At 40.6% G+C, this 27,774-nt stretch overlaps 1 protein-coding gene across 10 annotated transcripts in view; it reads right to left on the bottom strand.

Moving 5' to 3' along the window:
- PTK2 (protein tyrosine kinase 2) overlaps positions 1 to 27,774 on the bottom strand; it is a 189,561-nt gene that overhangs the window by 6,072 nt on the left and 155,715 nt on the right. For 9 of the 10 annotated variants that reach the window (XM_084207209.1, XM_084207210.1, XM_084207202.1 and 6 more), the window contains 12 exons: positions 27,214 to 27,314; positions 25,824 to 25,939; positions 24,874 to 24,974; positions 23,892 to 23,981; positions 22,441 to 22,645; positions 16,236 to 16,347; positions 13,824 to 13,910; positions 12,513 to 12,650; positions 10,692 to 10,823; positions 3,921 to 3,983; positions 978 to 1,017; positions 209 to 315 (listed from right to left, as the gene is read on the bottom strand). In XM_084207209.1, coding sequence (XP_084063335.1) covers positions 209 to 315; positions 978 to 1,017; positions 3,921 to 3,983; positions 10,692 to 10,823; positions 12,513 to 12,650; positions 13,824 to 13,910; positions 16,236 to 16,347; positions 22,441 to 22,645; positions 23,892 to 23,981; positions 24,874 to 24,974; positions 25,824 to 25,939; positions 27,214 to 27,314 — 1,292 coding nt within the window. Of the gene's footprint in view, positions 1 to 208; positions 316 to 977; positions 1,018 to 3,920; positions 3,984 to 10,691; positions 10,824 to 12,512; positions 12,651 to 13,823; positions 13,911 to 16,235; positions 16,348 to 17,001; positions 17,008 to 22,440; positions 22,646 to 23,891; positions 23,982 to 24,873; positions 24,975 to 25,823; positions 25,940 to 27,213; positions 27,315 to 27,774 lie in introns of those variants that run through there. The other variant, XM_084207203.1, reaches the window with a different exon arrangement.

Raw genomic sequence — 27,774 nt, 5'->3', positions numbered from 1 at the left:
CCCCCACTCCCTTGGAGAGCTGCCAGGGCACATTTGCCCCATGCCATTATTTACCCATGAAGTCCAGTCCCCTTTGCTTTCCATGGTCTCTACTTCAGGAACACCAAACTACCTCAGAGCTGTCGTGTTTCATTTGCTGGGGCTATTTCACTGGCAATGAATAAAGTGGCCCTGGAAATGTTGCATTTTCTGGGGGTGTTTCCCCTACCTTCACACCCTCGTTGTAGCTGTCCACGGGGCTGTTGAGGCTGGCCAGGCTGCCCAGGTGCCCGGGGGCTCCGGGGCGCGGGGGCTTCTTTGGCGGAGCCGCGTGATCTGCTCGACAAAAAATTGTGGTTTTAGAGCAGCAACGTGTCAGAGGCACATGGCACCCTTCTGCTCTGCACTGCACAGGCTGCATGTGCTCTTCTCTGCCACAGATGGGAGATCTTTAGGTGTGCTGCAGTAAATGCACTGTTTGTGGGAGCTGTACTTTATGAGAGCAGGATTGTTTTAGTTAAATATTTGAAACTCCTTTTGTGGGGTAACTGCTACTGCTCCGGGCACAGCTACCCCAGCCCTGAGATGGTGTCATCCCTGGTACCACAGCTGAGTGCCAACATGCTGTGTGAATCTGGGAAACTGGATTTCTTCCCACCAGCAAATTGTGTGATTCACTTTTGAGACAGAGAAACCCAATTTTAGGTGTCTACTGCTGTTTTACATGTCTGAACTCCACCCTGGGTGAATTCCCACTCTGACTCAGCTTCCTCTAGACATTTCCTGCTTGTTGATCTAAACACTTCCTTGGCTTTGCTGACTGCATGTCTGGGGCCTGCATGGGTAACCTGAACACACAGCACACAAACATCAATGTGTAGTACCTGGAAGTGAATCCACTCTGAATGGAAATACTGCCATGAACTTTTGTTGACTACTGCTGCTACAAGACTTGTAATCAAATACTCAAAACGTCAGTATCTGCATTTACTGCTTACCTGGTTTTCCCACAGGCTGATATATGTGCTGGTTACCAGCCTATAAAATAAAATAAACATATAAAGTAGTTATTGCAGTGCTTGTGGCTTTCATCAGCATTATCTCAACCTCCAACACCAAGAGCAGCCAGCTCTCAGCACATTTCCCACCAGCTGAAAATACATCCCAATGCACTATTGTCAGCCCCTCACTACAGAGCAATAAAGGAATTTGCATTCTTCATAAGTCTATTACTTACAGAGCAATAAAAGAATTTGCATGTATTTTGTACTGCTCACTACAGCCCTGGCCTCCACGTTATACACTTCATCCTTATTATTCAGAAGTGGTGAGACAGTCACAGGCATTTTCAGTCTGTGTCCACAGACCCAACAGCAGAGGTCAGTTGGTGGTGAAGGAGAAATGACAACACCACAGAGAAACTGCAGAACTTCCTGCTGAATGGTTCTGTAATGGGAACACACTTTAAAACTGGTTTGCTTTTTTGGTTTTGTTGCAAAGCTCTTAGTCAAGGCCCATTTGCTCCACTTGGAAGAATTTAGTAACAGACTGAAGTGACTTTCCCTGGTAATTGCATTCATCCATCCTTCACACCAACCTCATCACTGCTGTGAGCAGCCCAAGTGTCAGCACTGTATTAAGGAATATCTCTGTGTCAATTGCCCGGGCCCTTAGGGGTGATTTTAACTTCCAAAATTCAACTGGGAATATCACACACTGGACACAAAGAGGTCCAGGAAATTCTGTGAAAGTACTTCTTGGTGCAGGTATTAGGGAAGCTGACTGGGAAAGGTGATTCCTGGAATTGCTGTTTGTAAACAGAGATGGGCCAAGTGCTGAGCAGTGGCTGCCTCAGTCATGGCAACCACGAAGGAGTTGAGCTTCAAATTGTTGGAGGTAGGAGAAAAAATTCCAGCAAAACCTTGGCTATGGAGAAGTGGACTTTGGGTGCTTTCCAGGAAATAGTGAGGTCCCCTGGGAATCTCCTTTTGAAAGAACTGCAGTCCATGGATGTCAGGTGATTTTTAAGAGCAATCTTTAAAGAGCACAGAGGCAGACGATTCCAGAGTGCTGGAAATCAAGCAAGCAGGGCAGAAAAGGGCCTGGCAGAGCAGGGATCTTTTAGAAGTTAGGTGGACAATGGAAGTGTACAGACTTTGGAAACAGGGACAGGTGGCATCTCTACAGACATGCTGTTTGCCACTGCAGGGAGAGAATTTGTGCTGACAAAGCTTGACTGCAGTTTCAGCTGGACAGCACCACAAGAAGGGCTTTTTAAAAATGTCAGCAACAGGAGAACCAGAAATGACACTGGTCTGTTGCTCTGTGAGGTTGGTCACCTCACAAACAGGGACACGAAGTGGAGACATTTAATCACGTCATTATCTATGTTTTGTGCTGTCAACCTAAATATTTCAAATCTGATAACCCCAGGGGGAAAGAAAGAGACCAAGAGAGAGGCAGAAGAATGACATCCCACTAGAACAATTCTTGCATTTTTACTTCCACAAAATTGCGTATTGAAACACAGGTCAAAAGAATGTGATCAGACAGGAACTGCCAAAATGTGGGTGGTAACTTCTCATTTGTATCACTGCCCAGTTTCTCATCCTCTGTCAGAAACTCAAATTGACTCACAGCAGCATTAAGCATTTCCCACTGCAACTGAAGTCAGAGTTATGTTCTGAATCCACTGAGAACTACAAGATCAAATTCCATGACTAGAAATGTAGTTACCATGAATTAGAGTCTCCTTTAAAACCCATTTTGTCCATGACCATGAAGTGTTTTCTTCACACTCTTTCAAATGGGGTGTGATATTGGACCACCTCATCTGGACAGACAGAACTTCCCCTGGAAACAGTTTGGAATCTGTAACCTGTGGCATGAACTGAAAATCTCCTGGGCATCTCAAAGCATCTTCACAAGCAGCACAAAATGCAGCAACACTCTTCTTGCTCTTACATAAAGATGCAACAACAGCCAAGGCCTAACAATAACTAAGAATCTTCTCCAAATTCATGGAAAAAAATCTTAGGAGCTTCCAGACATGAATGTCTCCAGAGACCATGCTGCAGTGTGTCACTGATACACTCATTCATGACTGTCTTGGCTGCAAATGCAGGAAGAATATCTAAATTCTTCAAAAGTGAAGAAATGCTGAAGTCAAAGCAGGAGGTTACAATTGCTTCCCAAATGAAACAGGAGGGTGGATTTAAAATATCCACAGCTTTCCTGGGAGAAACAGAGGATGAACCAGGTTTGTGTCACTAGCAGTGCCTAGCCTAATCCCCCTTTTGATGAACAGTATGATCCAGAGATTCCAATGGCAATTCAACAATTGAAGAAATGGTTTTAATTAAATTAAACAGATGGGAGTTAAGCCACTAAGAAAGAACACCCGAGCTGCAGCTGCTGTCTGGGAATAAAGGAATGGCTGTGGGGTTTATTGCAATTGTTTCATAGTGGATCATTTACCCCAAACAGATTTCTGGGTAATACAACAGCAACATTTACATTCCTTGTGAGAAAACCCTTCAGATATTTAAACAACTGCAAAAGTTACTTTAATCCTGCTTCCTGTTGACAGAACTTGCAGAAAACAATCCCCATTTTTAAATAAAAGGCCCAATTCTACAGCACATGAGCACTTGGAAATTATTGTAACATATTTGTGGCCATTTTAATATGTGTTTCAAGAACAGCTACAAGGGGAAAAAACAAAAACAACCAACAAACCCCAAATCCCCCAAACTGCTGCATGAACCACTTTGCTGTGGCTGCAGTTCCCACAGAAGCTGAGCCTCTTGGAAAACTGTACCACCATGTAATAATAGTGGAAACATTTAGCAAAACCTTTAAATCATCTCCCACCCCCAAGAGCATGTTCTACCACGAAACTGGAGGAAGAGCTGGGAGAAGAAAAGATCCCCCACACTTACAGGGCCCTGGAGACCTCCGTCCTCGCGGTCAATGCTGCCTCTGGAGTGCCTCATGTCGGGTTTCTGAAACAAAAATCCAAGGATTCACTCTGGGCTCTGCTTACCCCGTGATGTGCCCTTGGCTTAGAGGCAGTGTAAAGACAGGAAAATCCTGTTGGAAATGCACACTGACAAATCCAGATGTCATTTCACTGCAGCCCCCGCGCCCCCGCTGCCGCCACCGGAGCCTCGGCTGCTCCTCCTGCAGCCGCCCCCAGCCCCGGAGTCAAAATGCTCCAATAAATATCCAAAGTACCACTGAGCTGACACAACACTGGAAAATCTGCATTTTAGTTTTCTCAAAGGCAGCAAAAGTTGGGTTTTTTTCTGAAAAAAAAAAAAAAACCAAAAAACAAAGCTTGCTTCCCAACAGCAAAATTCCAACCACAGGATGAGAAACGCTGCACATTAATTCCCGCTTCCTGCCCCAGGATGGCTTAAATGTACTTGGCTCCCTCTCCAAGCAAATGGGGCCAATTACTGGAGCTCTCTAAACACTCCATGTGGATACAGCCAGCCAACAAAGCCATCTAGATGCCCTTTTCTTCCCATACAAGCAACAAACAAATTTATATTTCATGTGTTTTCAGCACAATACAGGAATCCAGGGCTTGGTTGTTTCTAAAAGCAGAATTAAAACCACACTGATTTTGATTTTTTTTTTTCACACATAAACCAGACATTTTTCTCACAGAATATCCTTAGTTGGAAGGGACTCACAAAAACCACTAAGTCCAACTTTTGGCCCTGCACAGGAAAACCCCACTTACCTCCCCAGGAAACCCAGGTATGTTTTATTTATTCTTCAAGGACAACATTGATTACATGGAGAGACAAAGACTAGCCAAAGTTAACACTGATCTGAAGACACAAGCTCAGCAAAATTACAGTGTGCTTCTTGTGCACCTATTATGGCACTTAAAACCAGGATTTATCTGACTCTCTCCTATGAGACTGGATGAGGAGTCACTGATAACTCAAGGGATAAAATGGTCACACAAAACATGAAAATACCATTTTTTATTTAGAGAAATGTAGGTGTAGCTAAACACAGAGCCACTAAACTGACCACATGTTCTTACAGGGTTAATTTCAGGGGACAAATACATCCTATTCTTGTTTTAAGGCTATTTGAGATTCCTTCTTCCTGTAAGAATACTAAAGAATCATTCCAACTCACAAATCCTACTAAATGACCCTAAAAACCAGCAGGGCAGAAAGAACCTGCAAAAATACACTAATATTGATCTTCTGTCATTAAAAATAGTCCAGTTTTGCTGCCAATCTGTCAGAAAGGGCCAACATTTGGGATTTTCATTCAGTCTTCTGCAGACTGAGTGAGGCACAGCCAGGGACAGTCACTGCCTGAAAGAACTTGCAGATTAAAAATAGAAAATCATATCAGACAGGGAAATATTTAACCCCCTCTTAAACATGAAGAACTGAAACAGACACAAGTGGTCTCCTCATGTTTTTCCAGGAATTTGTGACAAATTTAAAGATGAAACCTACCACTGACTCATCTCCAGTTTATCTCCTTATTACAATGAAGGATTTTTTTCTGATTAAAGTCTCATTTGATATGAGTATGTCTGAAACTTCACTAGACAGGTAAAGTCATGATTCTCATAGTATTCTTCAGCTATATTAAATAGTTATCCTTGTTAAATATCCATATAAAGCGTATGACAAACTACATTTCTGTTACACTGATGCTCACAATTTGCCCATGTTCATTTCTAGCCAGGGAAGTGCCCAAACTCTTTGGAAATAACCAAAGACTATTTTAGCACAGAGGTCTTTAATGCTCTCTACACTTATAGCAATTATTACTCAAAAAATGCACCTTAAACCATAGAATGGTTTGGGCTGGTAGGGACCTTAAAGATCTTCTCATTCCAACCCCCTGCCATGGGCAGGGCACCTCCCCCTGGACCATTTAGACCATGTTCCTCAGACCAGACTCCAGAGACAATGGAATTCTGAGCACTTTAAAAGAGTCAGAAGCACAAAAATGCACACAAGTCCAAGTAACAGGACGTTTTTTTCTAGTAATATAAGCAAAAACTTAAATTAGCAGACACAAAACCCAGCTCCTCTCCTGGTCTTGCTAAGAAAGTCCCTCCTTCCAGCATCCAAAGGCTCCAGGTCACAGCAACAATTCCATTCCCCAAGTCTCCACCAGCAGCCAATGTGCAGAACCCTGAGTTCCCTCCAGGACACCCCATCTTGGACAGCACACAACCCACAGCCCAACAACTGCTGCACAGAAAAGCTGCAAATGCTCATCAAATATCACAAAAATGCTGATTATTAACTCAGCCCCCACACAAACAAGGCTGTGAGGGCAGTGGTGCTGCCCTGGCATCTCCAAGAACCTGATCCCAAACTGCAGATCCCAAGTGCCAGGGGGTGATGGCAAAGCTGAGGGACCCTGAGCAGCTGCACCCCTGTGACCTGCACAGCTGCACCTCAGAAATAAGGAAAAAATCTTTTAGCAGGACATAAACTTCTTTCAACTTCCACAAGCATTCTCCTCTGCTCCATCAAAATCTGGGTAGTCAGGAACACATGGAATAAAAGAGAAATATTCAATTTGTGTCCAATGACTAAGAAAAGTCCCAATTATATATTTACTGATTTTAATGTTCTAATAAATTCTAACAACTCCCATGTGACTAAATGATTTTCTGATTTATTCTTTTGTGTAGATGTGGAAATGTCAGAAGGCAAATTATTGTACAGTAAAGGTGATTTTGATGATCAAAATCCCATTGTATTTTAAAGTATTATTCAGCAGCAGTTCTTCCACTTCTGCAGTTGCAAGAGCTTTGAGCTCCTCATGCTGCCCACGACACAAATGCATTGCTGAATTTTTAATTCTGAGATCCTTCAGCTGTTTAATGCAACATTCTCTAGGTCAACAATCAGCCTCACACCAAACCTGTTCTGTTCTTCACACACAGCCCCAGAGAACACCCTGCCACCTTCCCACTCCCTGCCATGGCTCTGGACCTCCTAAAAACCACAGAGAGAAAGACCTGTATGTTGTTAAAATCTTGCAGAAAAACCAAGTCCTTCAAAAGTGAATGGATTTTTTTTTTCATTTTAATAAATAAGCCTACTATCTGAAATCTTTGGAAATGTCAAGAGGAATTTTCAGACAGGATGTGTATGTTGACAAAGTGGGACGTAATCCACTTTATTTCCAGTATTTCTGGTTACTTGCTAATAAAAGAATATGTAAGCCTTGGAGTTCTCAGGACATGCTGAATTGTAATGTCTTGGTGGGATTTTCTCAGGCTTAAAATTAGAATCTTAATTTAGCAACAGTTCACATCAATTAGACTTGAATTGCAGTTCTCAGTGTCAAAATAGGACAAAAACCACAACTATGTGGGAATTTCAGAAAAAAAAAAACCAATGAACCCAAGCATGATAAGGAAAATATGTAAGTTATTTCTTCTTAAGCTATCCCAGAAGGGACTATAAATTTCTTACTACAAAACTGTTCTGTCTGCTGAGGAGTTACTAACAGGCATGCACAAATATATCTTTATTTATCTGATTAAAAATAATGTACATAACATCAGCACAGCCAGATAGGAAGGTTCAAAGTGGAAACTCCAAAAAAGGAAGGAGCAGGCAATTAAATAGGCCTAAAAAAAGATATGTAAAATGTTCAGAGATAATTTTTGATTGTTTTAGGTTGTAGTGCAGCCATTTCATCTTCCACCTGAATGTGCCCTGGACAGAGACTGTGTCCTGTAGTGATCTGCATCAAGCTTTAGGTGCAGTAATGCTTTGTGTCTCCTGTTCAGCTTTCTCAAAAATAATTCACCTATTTCTGTCCTTCCTGGAGATGCTCATTTCCACAGCACACTTATCAATAGAGCATGAAAATTTAATCATCACAAGTTTTTATCGGTGTCCATTAGAGCTGGCAGACCTGAAGTGCTGCCCCTCTTCCCTGTCAGGGGATGGGGTGTCAGTCCTGGATCCCCCAAAATCAACCCCTCCACCAGTTCTCTCCTCACTCTCCAATGAATGTATTTGGTACAATTTAAAATCAAACACTTCTCTACTTTTCAGTTTTTACACAATAGATTTATTTTCATTTGGGAGCTTCCCACGAGGACAGACCTGTTTGTTTTCCCTTTTTACAGCAGAATTTCCAGAATTCTGGATTCTGTTAAGGCTGCAGCTTGAAAACAACATTTTTATCCTTTCAAGTACTAACTAGTCCCATGTTCTCCAAGGACCGGTTTCAGGCAAACTGCTTGCACTGATAACAAGCTCCCCAAAGACCAGCACATTTCCATTTCAATGCCCCTGCACTGAATTCCCCATCTGGGGAGTCCCCTCCAGCAGCATCAGTGCTGTTTATCCCTGTACCAATGTGCTGTGAGTTGTATTTTCTCCCTGCAGAAGCAGCAATAAATTTCAAGTCGTGAGCAAGTTGATGTTACTCTTGGGAAACAAAAATTGTACTAACAGAAACCCACAGAGAATTTTCCATCTTGTTGCAGTGTCTTACAATAAATCATTTGCAGTTGCTCCCCTGTGAGTCCAACTCTCAGTAGAACAAGTGGGATGTGCTGTAGAGCCCGAGGATTGGGTAAATAGAGCTGGTTTTGGAAGCAGACAGTTTACACTGAGAACACTACACATGGTTACAAAAGTTAAATATTATAGTTAAGTAAGTAAAATATTAAAATCTGACTCTACTCTGTTGTTCTCTGTGCTGAAAAGGACAAATATTATTTGAAACCTGTCTAAAGCAGGCAAGGGAGGGCCAGATTTCCTCTTCCTAAATCATGTGGAATGAAAATAGGGGAGACCCTTCTTCCCAGAGCAGAAATGTTGTCACTCACTAGAGGACGCTGGCCAAGGAGCATGTGTGTGTAATACCTGGCTTATTTCTATGCTGGATATCATTATATGGCCTTAATGCCTCAATAAATGACTTATTTTCACATGTTTGGACTCTCATGTCTGAATTGTGGATACCTTCAGGAGTCCTGCAAGGCTTCCAAGAGTGACTCCCCACTATGACTTTTCCACATCTTCACCTCCTCAGGCTAAACCTAGAAACTCACCCACACTGCTTTTCCAAGAAACACCCATCTATAAACTGAATATTCTCCTGACACACATCCTGCTATGGGCAGGGGTATAAATTTGTAGTAGGCATCCAAGGGTGAACCTCAAAGTCTGTACAGTCAAAATGTTAATGTGGAAAGAAAAAGAATTGAACTCTCTTATGGATTCCAATTCCTCAACAGAATAGATGCAAGAGAGACGGTGCTTCCTCACAACAAAACTAGCACAAAATGGAAACACAGCAAATCTCTCCCAAATGCTATGAGTGTATTACAGATAAAAGAAAAATCAGCAAGTTCCTTCTCAATGTTAATTTGGGGGATGATAAACACCCTAATGGTCCAGAGACTCAATCAACAAACACTACAAATAATCATCATTTATTCTACACAAAAAAACCAGAAAGTTTTCTGCAGAAAGTTCCCACACAACCTACTGCCACGCCTGCAATGTCAATGCCCTATTGACAGAAAGCTGATTCCACAAAAAGTTCTTTACCATCTTTAAAGTTTTAACTGTCAGGGGGATGAGTTTGACCTCCTGGGTTGTGTAGGTCACAAGCAACTGGTGCCACACAAGACTGGAAAAGCTAATGTCTAAATTAGGGAAGAAATTTTCCTTTCCCTTCCCTTTCTTCAGACCAAGCAATCTGGGCACAGGGGTTTGTTTGCTGTCATCCCAATGGGAAACTGCAAATTCCAAAATGGACTTAAAAGGAAACCAGTTTCAACACCCATTAATCAAAAGTCACTTCTTAGCTCAGGCACAATGTAGATCTCAGCTAGAACATGTCCTGGACATGGGGGAATCTACCAGCAGCTCCAACACAAAAGATTTCCAAACTGAAACATTCCTTGAAATATGCCCAAGGTCAAGCACAGGGCTGCTGTCTGTCACAACCCACACACAGCACTGTAAATTATCCCCTGTCCTGTGCCTCAGGCACCCACAGGCTCCTGGTGACATTCTACTCCCACCTTCTACTCCATCTGTAGCCATCAGCCTCAAGCAGGAGAAATTTAACACTCAACTTGAATTTTGACTACTGGGAAGCCAGAGCTGAACCAAAAAAAAACATACACCAGTGGCACTGACAACAATGCTCTGTGGAATTGCAGAGAAACACCATCAGAACATCCCATTACCAATGATTTCTTCTTCCTGCTCATGGTGAGGTTCAGAGCTTTTCCCTTCTCACAGAGCTCTCTTTTATATTATTTCTTCCCACTAACATGTGTCATTATTCCTCCAGGGCAAGGCTGGGTACAACTCTTAGCACAGCCACAACTCTGAGATGGCTGATGGTTACATCTTTTTTAGAGGTAGAGCTCTGTATAAGAACAAATAGGCAACCTCCAGATGGACACAGAATTATACCCACAACTTCCCCCACACAAACACTCAACTAGATAAAATGAGATTCACCAAAAGCCACAGATGTTCAAGAGATCTGATATACACTTCTCACTAGCCAAACACCTATTTTAAAACCTGTTTCCAAACCCACATTTTGGGGGTCCTATATCCTGTAAATTTTCTCATTTCACAGAAGTGACCAGTTTTAAGCAGCTGCAATACAAAACCCAAAAATCAGGAGGAATTAAGAAGCTCTGTGAAACAAAGAATTACCAGGAAACGTTCTTCTTTCTCGAGCCAGCGCTGATCCTCCTCCATCTCCTGCTGCTGCCGTATCAACCTCTCCTCCATGAGGTGTGTGGGCAGGACCTGGCTCATCCCCCGGATGTCCAAAGTGCCAGAATCCTGCAATCCACAAGAAATTTACTCAGTCTCCCAGTTTAAAATTCCTATCAACAGGTGCAAGAACTTAGAGGTGATAAAAGGAAAGATTTTTAGAAGTCAATTCTCAGCAGCAGTCAAGCAGAGTTTCTTCAGCTCCTCCAAAGCTGAAGCAGAGTAATGCAAGAAAATCCTTCCAACCCTACAGTTTTTATCTCTTTGCTCTTAGTCACTGCAACAAAAAAAAGATTTGAAAGATTCTGTTCTGTTTTTCAGCAACATTGTCACTTCCTGCGTTGCACTTCATTTAAGCTGGGCAACAAAGCCAGATTTATCAATTTTGTTTTCTTGGTCTTGAGCAATACTGTAACCAGCCAGTTGTTGAAAGCTACAAGATACATTTTTTAAAATCAAAACAAATACACTATTCAGTGCTAGCCAACAGTGGCAAAGCATGTCACAAAAACATTTTAAATGAATTTTTAACCAAATATTTATGGCTGTCTTAAGCTTACAAAGCATGTCACAAAAACATTTTTTAATGAATTTTTGACCAAATATTTATCCCTGTCTTAAGCTTATAAATATTCCACATACCATACCCCAATGCTGCCTGGAAATCATTAGGAAACAGTGTATAAATTAGTATTTTTTAAAAAGGCAAGGGAAATTGGTAACAAAGTTCCCTGTATTTCAGAGAACACTTAAATGTTTATCAGGAACACAGGGAATAGAGCTGGTTAGAGTAGAAAAAAATTTTAAGACAGAAGCTGCACAAACTGAATCTTTGTGGAAGGAAAAAATGGAATTAAAAAGTGTACAACAGTGGAGAAAAAAAAAAAAAGACAGGAGGTTAAAGGGGGAATTAATTTGATGTTTCTCAGTAGCTCAGTGCAATCATGACAGGCTGGAGAGCACCCAGAAGGAATTCAGCTCAGAAACAGTCTTTGAGACCCTTTCATTTTCTCTTCTGGGTAAGTTACAAAGAAGCCTCAATCCTTCAGCTGTGCTGGGTATCTCCCAAGAGGTTTTTTTATGAGTGTTCCCATCTCTGTGAATAGCAGTAAGTTCCAGTAAAGCCTTCTCTTAACAAACACCAAATATTTGCTATCACTCAGTTAGATAAGTAGTAACAACTTCACCAAGAATTCATGTGAAGTGACACTTCACGCCCAGCTGCCACCATCATATTTTCTGAAAAATCTCTTTGCCCAGGATTCTTCTCCTGGGAAGCCTCAGAGAAAAAGGAAAACAATATTATCTCCTTTGCTTCTCCTGTGTTTTGCTGTTTTGGAATGTGGTTGGAGATTGTTTATCCAACATGTGAATTGTTTTTGTCTTGATGGCCAATCACGGTCAGGCTGTGTCAGGACTCTGGAGGAGTAATGAGTTTTCATTATTATCTTTTAGCCTTCTGTCTGTATCCTTTCTCTATTCTTTAATTTAGTTTAGTATTCTTAAATATAATATAGATCATAAAATAATAAATGAGCCTTCAAAGAACATGGAGTCAGATTCATCATTCCTCCCTGCGATGGGGGTCTCAGAAAATACAAGACTCAGTTCACTGCAGTGAGGCAATTTTAAAAGCACCAGAAAAACTCAGTTCTCCTGTAACAGATCTACCTAAATAATAGAAGTAATACAATTTATAATAATAAAAAGTGCCTTGAACTGTAGGGAACACAGTAGCAGATGTGTCAGATCTCCTACCTCCATGTTTGGTTGCCACACTGATATTTCCTGAGGCCGATGGTTCCAGGAATCTGCTTGATCCAGGAGAGAAGCCTGCCCAGGATAAATGCTGCCTGCCATGGCTGGTATCCCATGAGAACCAGGGTAGCCTGACACCTTTAGGGGGCAAAAAACCCCACAGGGGCAAAAACAAAGAGAAAAACAGAGATATTAGTAAGACCTGTGCTTCCCCATAATGGAAACATCCCTTCCAAGACATGAAAGCACAGAAATTACTCAATTCAAGCAGTCACAGAGAAGAAGAAGGAGAAGCAACATCAGAAGAAAGAAGCTGAGCCAAAATATGACACCTCTGGTTAAAGTCTTTGAGGATGCTCATCATAACATAACTATTTTAGAATAACTGCAACAGGACACAAATACAGCTTTTGAGTATTTTATGGTGCCTATCAAACCAGCAGCATCAGAGCATGCTCTCACCTCTACAGGCAAGGAGATCTAAGTCCTCTGAGGACAAAACTCAATCTATAGATATATATGTAAGAGCTCCACATGCCAAGCTCATGTTCCAGTTAATACGAGCCTGCAAACATCACCCCACAGAGCCCCATAAAAATGTAACTCCTGCTATATCTTACAGGCTTACGGCTTGAGTGGCAGCATGTAATTAGTGTGCTGAGCTGAGTGGCCTGGGAACTTCTCCACAGGAAAATCCAAGTAGTTTTAATGAGCCTGAAGTACTTATTAAATCAATGAAAACCTCCCTCTCTTCATGGAAAAAATCCCCTTGACTGAGACAGCTGTAATGTGGCTGTAGCCTTGAACAGACCTAAAATTGCTCCAAGTCCTTTAAAGACAAACTTTTGTTCTGAATTTTTTCAGCAGTTTTAGGGAGAAAAGCAAAACCTGTGACTATACAATGTGGTGGAGCTAAAGGCAGCAGCTCTCAGGACACAGAAAATAAAATACCAATGACCCCAAGGAAAGGTCCCCAGTTCATGCCATTTTATAAAGCCAGTGATTTCACAGCTCAGCACAAATGTCAACATGAACACCACATTCCCTCAATAAATATGGAAATGTCTGATGTGTTTCACTGCAGTTTCAGGAATCTGAGCACCACATCAGATGTGGAAATATTTACCATCTGGAGTAAACCTACCAGGCTCAGTTTGGGGCTTTTTTCCTATGTAAAACAAAACTCAGAACTGAACTGAATTAAAATAAACCATCAAGTAAGAAGTGCATCAATCCCACCAGCTGCATCTAGGATAGAGAACCCATATTTGTAAAAAAAAACCAAAATATGCATGGTATTAAATGTCATACCTGGTAATGATTTGGCTGTACCATATGCTGTGGGCTTGGATAAAACCCTTCACTGGATCTGGGGCTGGGGTAACCAGGTCTGCTGGGCTGTAAAGAAAAAGGAATTTTTAGAATCATTAAACACACACAACTAAACACAGGAAATTATGTTTCAGCGAGACAAACATTTACAGGTTTGGCAAATTTCAAAATAAGCCCAAAACAGATTTTCTGTAATTACAAACACTTTTTTCAAACAACTAAAATTAAGTTTTCCTCCATTTTTGCTTGGCAATGGATGCAGCTGAATTGTTTGCTCAGTATGTCAATAAATAATTCTTGCTCTGTGAATTCTTTGTATTTATTTAATTGCTTGCACTCAGTGACCTGCTCTGTTCTGTTCACCTCTAGAGAGAACATCACCTAAGAACCTAAGTCTTAAATCAAATTTCCAGGTGCAATACAGACTTGTTTCCAATTTTTGCTGTTAATTTGCTGCTTTTGTGACTGTTCTCAAAAGTAAATTCTTTTATTTCAGTAAGAATAACACAAACCAAATGGATTTATTTGCATGGCTATTTCCATGTGGTACTCTGAGGTATAAAGTTAGTTCTGATTATTAACTTCTGTGTAACTAATTACCTCAACATGGAAAGTGCTTTTGATCATATTCTGAACCTCCTAAGTTTTACTTGAGGGTTTATTTTTGAATAAGGAACAGCATTGCTGGGTACTTCAGGAGGAGAAAAATTAACCAAAGAGTGAAAAAAACCCCCAAACTTCATCATTCTGCAAAGGGCTCTCTCAGTCCTTCTGGCAGTTAAAGGCAACCACATTAATTGGAGACTGCAGAATTTATCATTGCTTGATGAAAAAATTCATTCTCATTCTGGGCTAGGATGTTTTCTGTGTTAGGATTCTCACAGAAATATCTCTGTGAGGTACAAGTGATCTCATAGTATGGATTGTGAGACCTGGGAACTGTCTAAGGATGTTGCAGGAGTTTTAAGACCTGCAACACTTAAAATGAATCAGCAGAAGAATTAAAAAAAATCAGCTGTCACATTAGAAAATTAGATAATAATTAGAGACAAAGCCTCATACCTACAAGATTCCACTTGTTCCAATGCCATTATTAAGCACATCCATATTTTACACAAAAGAAATGTATTAAAAAACCTAACCAACAACAGCATCAGAAATAAAGTTTATTTCTACAAGGACATAGCAACCCCCTCAAAACAGATTCTCTCCAGGGGCAGAATTAACTGCATTTTTAACATATCTTTGGTCAAGTGTTTCAGTTCATACATCACACACAAAGGTGCTCATTTCAAATTAAGCACTATACTGTTCAATTTATGCAGTTTATCTGCTTCTGTAACTTGGAACATTGTCTGTTTAGATAAACACCAAATCCTGCTAATTCATCTCAGATGACTAAACAGGCTGATGGATTGTTTGCTGTTTCTAACTCTGAAATGAAAGAAGCAATTCCACTGCCCACATTTTCTATTTGCCATCAAGGTACCAAAATGCAGAACTAAGCTCAGAAATTTGATCTATCAGACAACAACGTGGAAATGGAGAGAAAAACACACCAAAATCCCCAAACAAACACAAACCCTCCTCCTCCCCTTAAACCAAAACCAAAAGTTGCCTTTCTATGAGTGCCGGAGAATGTGTGCAGCACAAGGTGCCACACAAGTACTCCTGGAATTATTATCAGAATTAATATTAATTAATTATTATTCCAGAACCTGGGAGCTCCCAGAATTCACTACAAGCTATCAGGACACACACAATACAGTGGTGACTGCACAAAATTTAAATTCTTCAAAATACAGGCTCGAACTTTCAAGCAACAACTTGCAAAAATAACTCTGAGGGGAAGCAGAGTGAGAGGGAACTGGTGAGGTTGGACTCCCACAGCTGCAGAAGCCATCAGTGACATCCAAACAGGACAGAAATGAAAACGAAGTGGAAACTAAACCACGTATGTTCCTTGGAAACAAACCCCTCATTTTCTGTCCAGAAGAAGGAAAATGCAATTAGCTGACTCCTGTCCTGTCACTAATGTGTTATAAATAAACTTCATGCTGGCCTGAGAGCTCATTAGCCAACAATTTACAGGAGTGCTACAAGCAAGAAGGAAAAGCCAAGAGACAGTTTTGTGGCATCTATGGGTTTCTTTTACAATTTCAAGTAGAAACAGAAAATCTTTAAAGCAATATCACAGCACAGATCAGTTCTAAGCACAGTTCAAGCAGAGCTGGGTCATTTCAGGCAAAGATTCCCAGATGGGGACAGAAGTGGCCAAAATGCCGTGGTTTGAACCAACCCATCAGGGCAGGCTCTGAAGAAATAAAGGGAATAAAAAGCAAGTTTATGTTTGTTTTTTGTTAAACACACGTAATTTGCAGTCTTAGCTACCTTGGGAGGAGCTTCATCTGATCCTCCTGAGTCCCAGGACACCGTGACTTGTCGCCTGGATTCCATTCTCATTCGTTCTTCTTGCTGCAGCTTCTCTTCCTCCAGTATTGTACTAAGGAAAAACACATTGCAATCAAGCAAAACTCCCGTTTCAGTGACTAACAAACCTCTCCCCACAGCTCTTGCATTTTTCAGACTAATAAACAGTACTTAACTTGAAATGCTATAAAATTACTGAGAGCCAAACTTATTTTACATACACTGGTTTTGTGTCTGAAAACCAGTATCAGGGAGAAATATTTCTGTAGGATTACCAGGGTGCTTTTAACAATGAAAACAGCATCAATTTTCAGAAAGCTGTGCTTGATCTCACACACAAATTTTTTTCCACAACAGTTCTTTTTATGTGCAATTACACAGAGAAGTCCTCAAAGACAATCAATCAAGCACTTACTTGCATGAAAGCTTAATCTTCACAAGAAAATATTCTACTGAACTGCTGCAAAGGTTCAAAACAAATCGAAAATGTTCTTTACTGAAACTCAAGAGCTTCAGATCACTGGGGTTTTTTTTTTCTTTTTTAAAAGAAAGCAGTCAAAAATACTTCTTCAGCTCTTACGTTTTAGCCTAACCAGGAACACATTCAGCAAAGCAATTTAGCAAAACAGAAAGATCTGACAGTATTCACTCAGCTTCTAAGCATTCAGGTCAAAAGGCTGCATTTTCACAAAGTACAAGACAGTAGTAAAACCAGTTTGCTACTTACCACTGTTCTGACTATTAAAAAGCCTGTTTGAAGCTGAACGTGCTCCTGCTGCCCCCACAGCCAGCCTCCTCCCAGCTCTGCTATGTGGCTTATTAATGTTGGATATTTGCCATTTGAAAAAGACTCAGAGAGAAGCCTTGGAAGAGGGAGCTGCCAATTCCTTGGAGCCGCACGCTACGCGGACAGTCTGGAGATGTGAGCAGGGCAGATTATTTCCATATCACTGTCCCCAGGGTAAAGACAATCCTGTGGAGGAGCTACTTCAGCTTCTTTATCACTCAGGAGTTTCCAGAAACAAAGCTAAGTTCTGAGTTTATAATCTCCTGTTCAGTCTGCTAAACAACCACCCAGAATTACTCATTCAGGGGATGAGATCAACTCCAGCAATCTATTCTCATCGTGGAACTTCATTGCTTATTTCAAGAATAAATTCCTGCTGGAGACAAGAACTTTGCTTTTCCTTACTCAGCCAAAAAAACCCCAAACTATGCCACTTCTAAAAAGCAAAGAAGCTTGTCTTGCTGCAGCTAAATCAAGTTTATAACTATTGCTGCAATTTCAATCCATCATTGCTGAAGCAACACAAGAATGTGGAACAAAAGCAAAATCAGACAAGTTATTTGTAAAAGTCACCCTGCTAGAACTACCATGTAAACACAGCTACAGCCTAACAGAGGGAATGAAGAGAGAATCCTTCTATTTTACCTCTCTTCCTTCAGAATAAGGAAAGTGCAAGATTTCCTACTTGAACCCGTGAAGAACTGGCACAAACCTCCTGCTTTAAAGCTATCTCACACTTCAGGTATCCTGTATTTTTATGCAGCATGAGAAAGCAGCCAACATGCAGCCAACAGCCATGAACCATGATTATCATCTTTCAAGACCTCAGGATTAAAAAACCCCTCAATAAAACAAGACCAAAAAAAAAAAAAAAAAAAAAAAAGTGTGCCCAGATTAATGAAAGAGAAATGAATAAAATGTAGGTTTTTAACCAAGCTGTTGGTACAGCAGTTAATCTAATCTGAGCAAAAGAATAGAATGGAGTTGGCTGGTAGTAGCTGGCTAAATTTAGAGATGGCTTACTGACAATTTGGGGCCGTGTGTGGAATTTGTCACAGCACAGTCCTGGTTTTCCATAAAAAGGAATGAAACCCCAATACCTCTGCTGTGCTATCAAAGCCATTTTATCTGTGGTGCCCCAGTGTGCAACACCATCATCGTGTATCACCAGAAATGACAAATTTCTTTTGAAATTACTTCTTTTTCTTAACACAGGCTCAGCTTTTTGCCTTACAACTGCAGTTCATCCTCCCTGCTCTCTCAATGCCTGTGCCATCAGGAGGTTCTTTCCCAGCAGCCCAGAGCAGCCTGGCCAGAGGCTGAAGGGCTGCAGCAGCATCTGTACTTGGATGCCCTTGATTCTGCTGACAAGAATATAAAATAGAAATGCCTCAGAGAAGCACTACTAGAAAAAACCACAAGGAATAGAAATGACTCACAGAAAGGTCTTTGTCTTCACAAAGGGAAGACTGGTCTGTGGATGAAGGAAGAGTGTGCCAAGAGATATTTTTGACGTTTCCTCAGTGCAGCTGCTCAAGTTCTCTGAACAGTTTATTAGAATTTGCAGAAGGTCAGGAGAAGTCAGATCTAGGCATATTTTCCCAAACTGCACATATTTTTAGCAGCAAAGAGGAGCAAGCAGAGAATTCTATCCCTGTGGTTCCCCTAGCAAACCTTGAGGTAGCACAGACAAATTCAACTCAACTTCTCTGTGAGGTGAAGTCTCAAGAAAAATCTCAACTATTAAGTTTGCATAATTGATAAACTTACATAATTTACAAACAACTTCATAGTGAAATTGTCCTGTGACAGCAAAAAAGAAACATTTATGGGGACCTTCAGTGTAGGAATATTTAAAATACTAAACTGTATCCTCATATTCTGAAAGGCACAGCAGCACCAGTGTCTCCTGTTACAGTGGGGTGGGATCCTACGTTAAGTGCTGACACCCAAAATGCAACTTCTGTCTTTCCCTCTGCCACTCAGAAATACAAAGCTGGATGCAGAGGAACACACTTGCACATACTGTTCTAGGATGAAAGCACCTTTCTATGGATAATGGACTATTCCTAGTGCTCACAGGCAAAGAACAGAAGAACAGCAAAGCATTTTGCAGCCTCCATCATGTACTTTAAGTATGTGTTACAATCTTTTTTTTGTCAGAATGCCATAAAAGAAGACTCAAACTGCCCTCACCTTTACCAATTTTCATTTATAAGCAACATTTCAGGATCTACATCAAATGCAGTGACAAAAAGGCTCAAGTCCAGCTCTCATCAGTTAATTATTACACTGTTGTCATAAAACCAGACTTTAAAAGCATAGTATCTGTCTCTTTTTTCCCCCCCATTCTTTTAAGAGCTGTTTCAATGTGACCTGCAGTGCCAGGATGCCAGTGGGGGGAAGCACTCTGTTAAAACCTGTGACCAGCAATGGGCCACAGTGACACTGTCACCTCTGCAATGACACAACTGCTCCTTGTTTTGCTATTTGTAGCAGAGTGGGTTCATGAAAAGTACTTTAAACAAAATTTGTTCCAAGACACAGTGAAAAATGTCATGAAATTACATTACTTTCTAAGTTTAAAGTTAAAATCCATTTATATTATTTACCATGTACTGCAAGACAAAAAAAATCTCTTCTACACAAAACCAGTAAGGCAACACATGCTTCCCAATTAAAAAAAATCCTGTATTCTAATTCTGACCAAGTCAGAATTGCAGGAGCAGCAGGGTAGCACCTCACTGCCCTGACCTAATCTGACTTTTAACCCCCCTCCACCACTTGAAACAGGGGCTTGGAATGCAAGGATAAATTACATTTGGAAATCCACAATCCACCCATTTGTTTCTGTGTTTGCTGGGAAGACTGACTCAACCACATCCACTTCAGACAGATCAAATGCTATAAAATTACTACTCTAATAACAGTACTTAAGTTCATATGTAGCAACAAATAACAGTGCATAAATTGTGCAGAAATCAGCACCTTTGCCTTGCACAATCAGCTGCAAATTCAGTTTGGGTAAAGCAGCTGTTACTATGAAACAGAAAAAGCACCAAATAACAGAGAGCATGTGAAATGCTTATGCTCCCATCAATGCTATTCCAGATGCAGAAGATTTTTCCCAAAGCCATGGAGTTTTTTTTCATTAAACCAGAGAGGAATGAATGCTGAAGTGCTGTATCTGGCTCCAAGCAAACATCCAGTCTGCTCTCAGCTTGAAGAGTCTACCCTGGACAGCATCCAGAATGAGCAGCAGCAACACCACAGGGAAAGGCCACCAGGGAAATAGCTTGTTTTTGCAAGTTCATGGGAATTTGAGTTCTGAAACCCAATCCTCCCTAGCTGCCTGAGACTGCCTCATCATCAGGGAATTGGCAACCTTTCCAGTGAGAGGCTGGCTCTGTCTGGAGCAGCAAAAAAGCACCCCTAAGGACAACCATGCTGCCTAAATTTGGGAGATAAAGGTCACCAGTTTGGTGTGGCAGAAAGTTCCCTGCTTTGGTGGGAACAGAGTGAAAACTGGATTTTAGGGTTGCAGTGGCCCCAGGAGAGAGGCTGCCCTGAAAACAATGCTTCAAATCTCCCAGCATGACCAGAGGAGCAAACACCCCTCCACAGTGGGTGCACTTTTCATGCACAATGAGATGGAAGGGGTGCCTGGAGGCCTCAGTGCTGAAGCTGGGCTCCCTGCACAGCAAGGGCCAGGTGCTCTGAGCCTTTTCCAATCAAAATCTGAATGTCTGCCAGCATGGAAATTCCAGAGTCTTTCTGGGTGACCTGTTTCAGAGCTCACCCAAGCACACTGGGAAACATTTTGATGTGTAACCAATGAGACCCTGCCTTGCTGCATGTCCTGAGTGCTGGTTCTGAGGACAGCCAGGCTCTTGGGCACACTCCAGATTTACTCATCCTCTTTCCTCCCTGGTGAGATACTCTCCCTGCTTGGGTTTACACACCACAGCTATCTTCCAGTCACTCTTTTAAGGGCTTCATTCTCATCTGTGCCAACCAGCTTTAACAGTACAACCTGGCTGCAAATTATCAATCATCCTGGGCTTTCAGAGCCAAAAAGAGACAAAAAGCAAGTGAATTGCCAATTTCCACCTATTACCCAAATCACACAACTCTGTCACATTTTTTCTTGCAATCCCTACCCAGCCCTGACATTCCTCCCTTTGTCCTAACTCCACACAGTCAATGGAGGATGGAAGTTATCTGTGAGAAGGGTCAAGTCTTTCCTTAGTTCTGCAAATTATTAGTCTACACAGGAATTCCCAGAGTAACAGATGGTGGAACTGTACGAAATTTTAAGAATTAGGAAAAAACTTTAAGGTCTTCCAGTTCTCCATACAGCAGCTCTGAGACAGCATCATAACTACATTCAAATTGTCTCTCATTTTAACCACCAGTGAATTATCTTGAACCATGAAAATTCAGTGACAGCAAAAACACAATACTATGAAAATAAAACATGCCACAAAGTACAACTTCGAAACAAAATCTGAAGTAAAACCAAAGAATTCAACAATGAATTACAAGAATTCCCAGTGTGGATTGTCAGTGAGCAAAACCTAAGTGTTACTCAAAGCTTGTACTGACTTATGCAAAATACATCCTGAGCAGTCATGAAATCCAAAAGTCACAACATTTGTGACCCAATTTGGTCACAAATATCAAATGTGCCTGCACATTATCTCAGTGATGTTTCAAAGCTTAAATATCCCTCCCACTTTGGGGCTGGTGAAATCACTGGAATATATTACTGCAGAATAAACTAAGGTGTGAATTTAGACTGGTCTGCAAGGTGTGTGCTCACACTCATTCCAAGATAAACACAAAGGCAGTTTATATCCTGGTTTACAAAGGGCAAAGGAATTTCTGTCTATGATGCTGCATTTACTGCAGGCTCTGCAACTGCCCTGTGACAGCTGTGACTGTGCAACTACTGTGCTACATGTCAAGAAAGTAACTTCCAACAGAACTCACCTGATGCTTCGTTTTTTTAAGATACATGTCTACCCCAGAAGCTCACAGCATGTTTGTTTAGATAATCACTCTAAATTCTTTTTACCTCCTTCCCAAGGATTGTAATTAAAATTATAAACAAATTGCTAGTAAAATGTGGAGCTTTGCTTGGAAGAGAAAGGACGTGATTCATATTTCCAGTTATTTGAATTTACTGCCTAATCTCATTTTCTCTACCAGATAAAGCCCAGTTTTCCCAAAGACCAGCATCAACCTGGCCATTTGAAGATAAAAACTCCAAACACCGTGCCTCGTATTTTCCACAGAACCGAAACACCGTAACAGAAGATAAAGCAAACAGAAATATTTCTGAACAAAGGAAATGATCTCTCAGAAGTCAAACCCTACCTGAGTTGTGCTTTAAGTTCAGTAAACCTGGGTCTCCTGCTGGGGTCGTAGGCCCAGCACTTGGTCATAAGGCTGTAGAGGGTGGGAGGGCAGTTTGGAGGCATTGGGAGCCGCTCACCGTTCTCGATCCGCCCAATCACATCATTGTTCTTCACTCCCTGGAAGGGCTTTACCCCGTGCATGAGGATCTCCCACATACACACACCTGAGGGACACACACAAAACCACCTTTTCTTCACTGTGAGCAAACAATAAGAGCTGTCCAAAGAGAAACAAACCCCAGTTTTGGACTAGTAAGGCAATTTCTTCCGAAATATATAACCAGGGACTTGGTTTGGACTTACCTGCAGCAGAGGAGTGACTGCAGCAGGATCACACAGACAGCACCAGCCTCACCTCCTGATGAGGCAGAGTGACCCACAGTTGGCTCACACAGTCTTTTACCTGCCCTAAACCACTGCTTGCTCATATTCAAATCTCCTCTCTTATAAGGTAGAAAGTGTTTGCTTTTCCCTCTGACTCCTTCTTCCAACTGGCTTGTTCTGACATGTAGAGTGCCTTTTCATTTTGGGAGGTTTTAGGGTTGGCATTGATCCACATTTTTTGTGCTGAAAATGTGTAATAAAACAGTTTCTATTGAAACTGCATTAGAAGAACGTGGTCTGTCACTTAAGAATTGGCCAAAATGTTCCACAGGCTTCATTTTTCCAATTCTGACAGTACTGGAGTTTTCTTCAAACTATTATTAAAACCTTCACTTTAAAAAAAAAAATCAAATTTTAAATTGTAGAGAAGGTGAACTCTTACTTGACTGCCCTGCTCTTATTTCAAGTCTTATCACTTTTGTGTTCAGTCAGCACCAGTTGGAGCACAGGACATCATATTCATATAAAATGTTGTATATTTAGGAAAAAAGATCAAGGTTTCAGGACATGTCTATTTACCCTTGTATTTAATGAGCTTCTGGCTGCATTTTTCAAGAGGCCAGGAGCTATAAAAGACAAGTTAAGTGGGAATTTAGCATTAAGGATCTGGAAATTTGGTATCTCATGGGATGATTGCACATTAAGCAAGGAAATGTATATCAACATAAAGAAAAAGTCAAAATATAACAGAGAAACAGCAAATGACAATGGTATAACACAAAAAAACCAAACCAAAACCAAAAGACAAAAATAATCTCTGTAATAACTATGAACTAATATCCTTGCAACTTCACTTCTGTCAGCTTCTTACCAGAGGTAAAAAATTAATGAAAATTCAGGCTTATTGAGCAGGAAAAGGAAAGAAAAATACAGAGGTGGAAAAGACACTGGAAGAAACTGGATTTTCAAAATGCACAGTAAAAACTGTGACAAATATTTGGAAATTATTTCTTTATAGCAGTTAAAATCAACACTGGACTCGTCCAAGAGGACACAAAGAATCCTCCCCACTTGGTTTTCACTTACCAAACATCCACACATCACTAGCTGAGGTAAACCGTCGGAAATTGATGGACTCTGGAGCCATCCATTTGATGGGTAATTTTCCTTTGGAAGCTGCAGGGAAGGCAAGAGAGGGCAGGATCTTATCCCCATGACAGAGCTCAAAAATAGACTCTGTTCCCACTGAAATAATTTATAGGCAAAACCAATCTCCAGTGAAGTACTTCAAATATCAATACATAGGGATGTTTGGCTTTACATGAAATGGAAAATGAACCAACAAAACCCAAACTAATAATAATAATCCCCCAAACCTCCTTTAAAGACCCCAATAACAAACCTCAAAACACATCAAGAAATGATCGCGTCAAAATTATTTCCCCTCTTAGCAATTAAAAACATAAAAAGTAGCTCAGCAAAGTGAGACAAATAAAATGAGGAAACACAACAGAGTGTAAGGGGACAGATAATGGATAATTTAAAATACATGAAACCAGAAAAATATTAAGGATGAGATTTATGTAGTCATGGTTTAATAATATAAAACAGCTTTGGAATGCTACTGCTTGGTACCCAACATGCAATCTTTATTTTCCTGCTGCATTTCCCATTTCCCATCTTTCAGGCACTGCAGGATAGCTCTCAGCTGCTGGAGACACCAAAGCTCAGTATTCCATCCAAAATGGGGCAAAAGTAGCCTTCAAAGGCAGGTCTGCATTGAATCTCCCTAGTCCAAGGGCATCTGAAGCATGCAGCATGCAGTGACAACACAAACTCAGCATTCATCTGAACCTACATGTGAATTTGCTACTTTTTGCACCTTAAATCACACCTTGTGATCCTTCTTCTTAAGCACAAATAGGGATTTACTGCCATTAATTAAGTGTTGAATAACTTGCCTTTTTATACAAATGCACCAGCTAGACCAAGGAAACCTGGTTAATTCCTCAACAATGTGAGAAGCAACTGTGCTTTCACTGCAAGAACGATCCAGAGGTCCCCTCACCTTTGTAGTAAGTACTGTCCTCCATGTATCGGGACAAACCAAAGTCACCCAATTTCACACAGTCAGTGGTAGACACCAGCACATTTCTAGCAGCAATATCCCTGCCAAACAGAAGAAACAGCATTTCTAGTAATTTCAAAACATGAAGTGGTGAAGTATCAGCACCTGAAGAAAATTTATCTCCTGACCTGCAAAGGTAAGGAACTGGTTTTGGATTGCAGTCCTGTCGGAGGTTTCCTAGTAAGGAACTCAAGTTCTCATTGCAGAAAACAACAAGATCCCCTCTGAGCCTCCTTTTCTCCCCTGTAGTTATTTACATGCTTTAACATAAATATCTACATATCTATGCATAGCTATTACTTCACATGCAAGTGTTTGCTTATACATTACCTCAAGACATATATAGAATTACATAGTATTTAAACACAAGTGAATTGCTTAAGTTCAAAATTAATTCTACTTCATAAAATTAATTCTACTTCATAACTGGAGTTTTATGAATTCTTAGTTGCACACAATAAAAGGCTGAAGCCAGTCTCTTCTCATTAGAAACTCATGCTCACATTCAAGGGAGTAAAATTCAAAACACACCATGAAGGAAATTTAGGTTCATTTTTTGGTTAAGCAAGTACTTGTATTTTATAAATATTTTATTTCCCCATCTCTTTACTTAAGAAGCCATCTGCCCTTGTTTTGCTTTTCTATATCTGAATGATTACAGTTGACTCACAGCTTGAAAAAATACTGTAACCACAAAGCAACAACTGAAAATGATTCCGATTGAAATCTGGCACCGGCTCCAAGTCAATCCAGGAGTGAACCAGCAGGTGTCACCCTTGAAAAGGGTGTAATTTTAGTGGAAACCTCTGCAAAAATGACACTCCCTAAAATTTTAAGAGCAGTGACATATAAAAACAGACAGGTACAGATAAATATGTATGAAATCTTACCTATGTACAAATCTTTTGCTCTCTAAGTAGGCAAGAGCTGTGCTAAGCTGGTAAGCATAGAGTATCAGAGAGGCCAGGTCCAAGCTGTACTTCCTTACTTGCAAAAATGACCTCAGCTTTTTGCACCAAGGAGAAAAAAGAGAAAAAAATTAGGACAAGAAAATAACAAAGCTGAAAAAGGCATATTTCAAATTGTGAAGTTTAAATGAGTATCAATGGGCATGACCTCCTTGCCTTAAAGGCTGGATGAGGAAAAGAAAATCACCTCCCATGAAGAATTGTGACTGCCTTAGAATTCAATTTCTATATGACAACTGTTAAGCTAAAAAAATAACTGCAATTTTGAGCATTCTTTCCATCTCTTTTTGAAAAGCATCTGCTGTTGCTGTTGCAGAATGAAGAACTCTTGTACTTTTTGGGGTTTTCTACCCTTGAGTGCATTTATGGCCTAAATCACTTCAGAACCTAACAGGACCTGGCTAACCCAAACACAGATTGCTCAGTATTGCTTTAGAAGCATTCATTTTAATAATTAGTTTTAACCTACATGTGCTAAAAAACTGTATTTAGCTCAGAGTGGCCAATATCAGTGCAGAGTATCTGTCAGCTCTATTCCCAGTATAAGGCAGGCAGGATCTACTGTAAGGTGGCACTAGAGTGTCCTTACAGATCAAAACAAGGCTTTGAAAAGTGATTTGGGCACTGGAAAGGAAATCTATTGACAGAAAATGACTTCTCCACTACAGGTTTTTCTATCCATCCCTCCTATTTTATTCTGGAAAATGCACTGCAGTTAGATAATTGCAATGACAATGATATGATGTTGAATGAAATATCACTGCAGCTCATATTTTCAGAAACATGGCTCAAAGAAAACGAATCGATTAGAAAAAGTGAGATCTCATTTTCTTTAAAGCATTCATCCAAAAAACATAATAATGAGGGAAGTAATCTTATCTACAGCCCCTGCTACAGATATTCTACAGGAAAAAAAAAAAAACCAACATAAGAAATTCAATGTTCCAAGAGAAAATGCAGCATTACTCATGAAGAATAAAAGATGTACAGTTTACTTCTGGAAGGTATGTTTGCAAATGCTGTTTAACTGATTATCACATTATCATCATCTTGACAGAGGTCGTGCTCTCACACTCTGGAACTGCAATTGAATGCTCTGAAAACTCTGACTAAATCACCCTGGAATGAGGTGATGCAGTTCCCCCGGTGGAGGAGAAGGTCAGAAGCTGCCACTCCTGTTTCTGAGCCCATAACTCTGCAAAGGAGTATGATATCATGCTTGATGGCATGTGTTAGTATTATGAAGTGTTTTTTCAGCCTTTTCTGTGAGCTAAAAGAGAGGAGAGCAGAGCTGCACGAGGATTTCTCATACCTCTCCAAGTGTACAGAGCTCCATGATTATCCAGACTGGGTTTTCTGTAATAACCCCAATGAGCTTCACGATGTGGGGGTGATCAAACTGACGCATTGTTACTGAAAGGAAATCAGAGAATTCAGTGCATTACATAAAACCTTTTTTAAAAATAAAAAAACCCCTGTTGGTGTTAAGCATTTTGCCCATGAGCAGAGAAGATAATCACAGGACTTTAAACAACTGCTGCAAGCAGTAATTTCTGGTCATTCCATGTGCTGAGGGCATGTAGAAACAGTGATTGCTTGAGCTTTGCTCTTCTGCACTCACAAAAATGCAAACTGCTGTGGAAGGTGCCAGTCAGGTCAGGCTCTGCCTCTCAGCCCTGGATCTGGTTATGAACATAACCTAAGTTAAGGAAACAACCTGTCAAACCAGTGCACAACCAGTTAATCTGTGCCTTTCTACTGGAAGAGGAGGTAAAAACAGACTGTATAATTCAATTACTGGAAAAAACATGTTTGCTAGATTATGATATGGACAAAAATCTTATTTAATCATTACATCATTTTATTTCCCATG

The sequence above is a fragment of the Fringilla coelebs genome (genome assembly GCF_963513975.1).
Source record: "Fringilla coelebs genome assembly, chromosome: 1".
NCBI lineage: Eukaryota > Metazoa > Chordata > Aves > Passeriformes > Fringillidae > Fringilla > Fringilla coelebs.
Note: the sequence above shows the minus strand (reverse complement) of the source record. Positions and strands in the feature narration are given on the sequence as shown.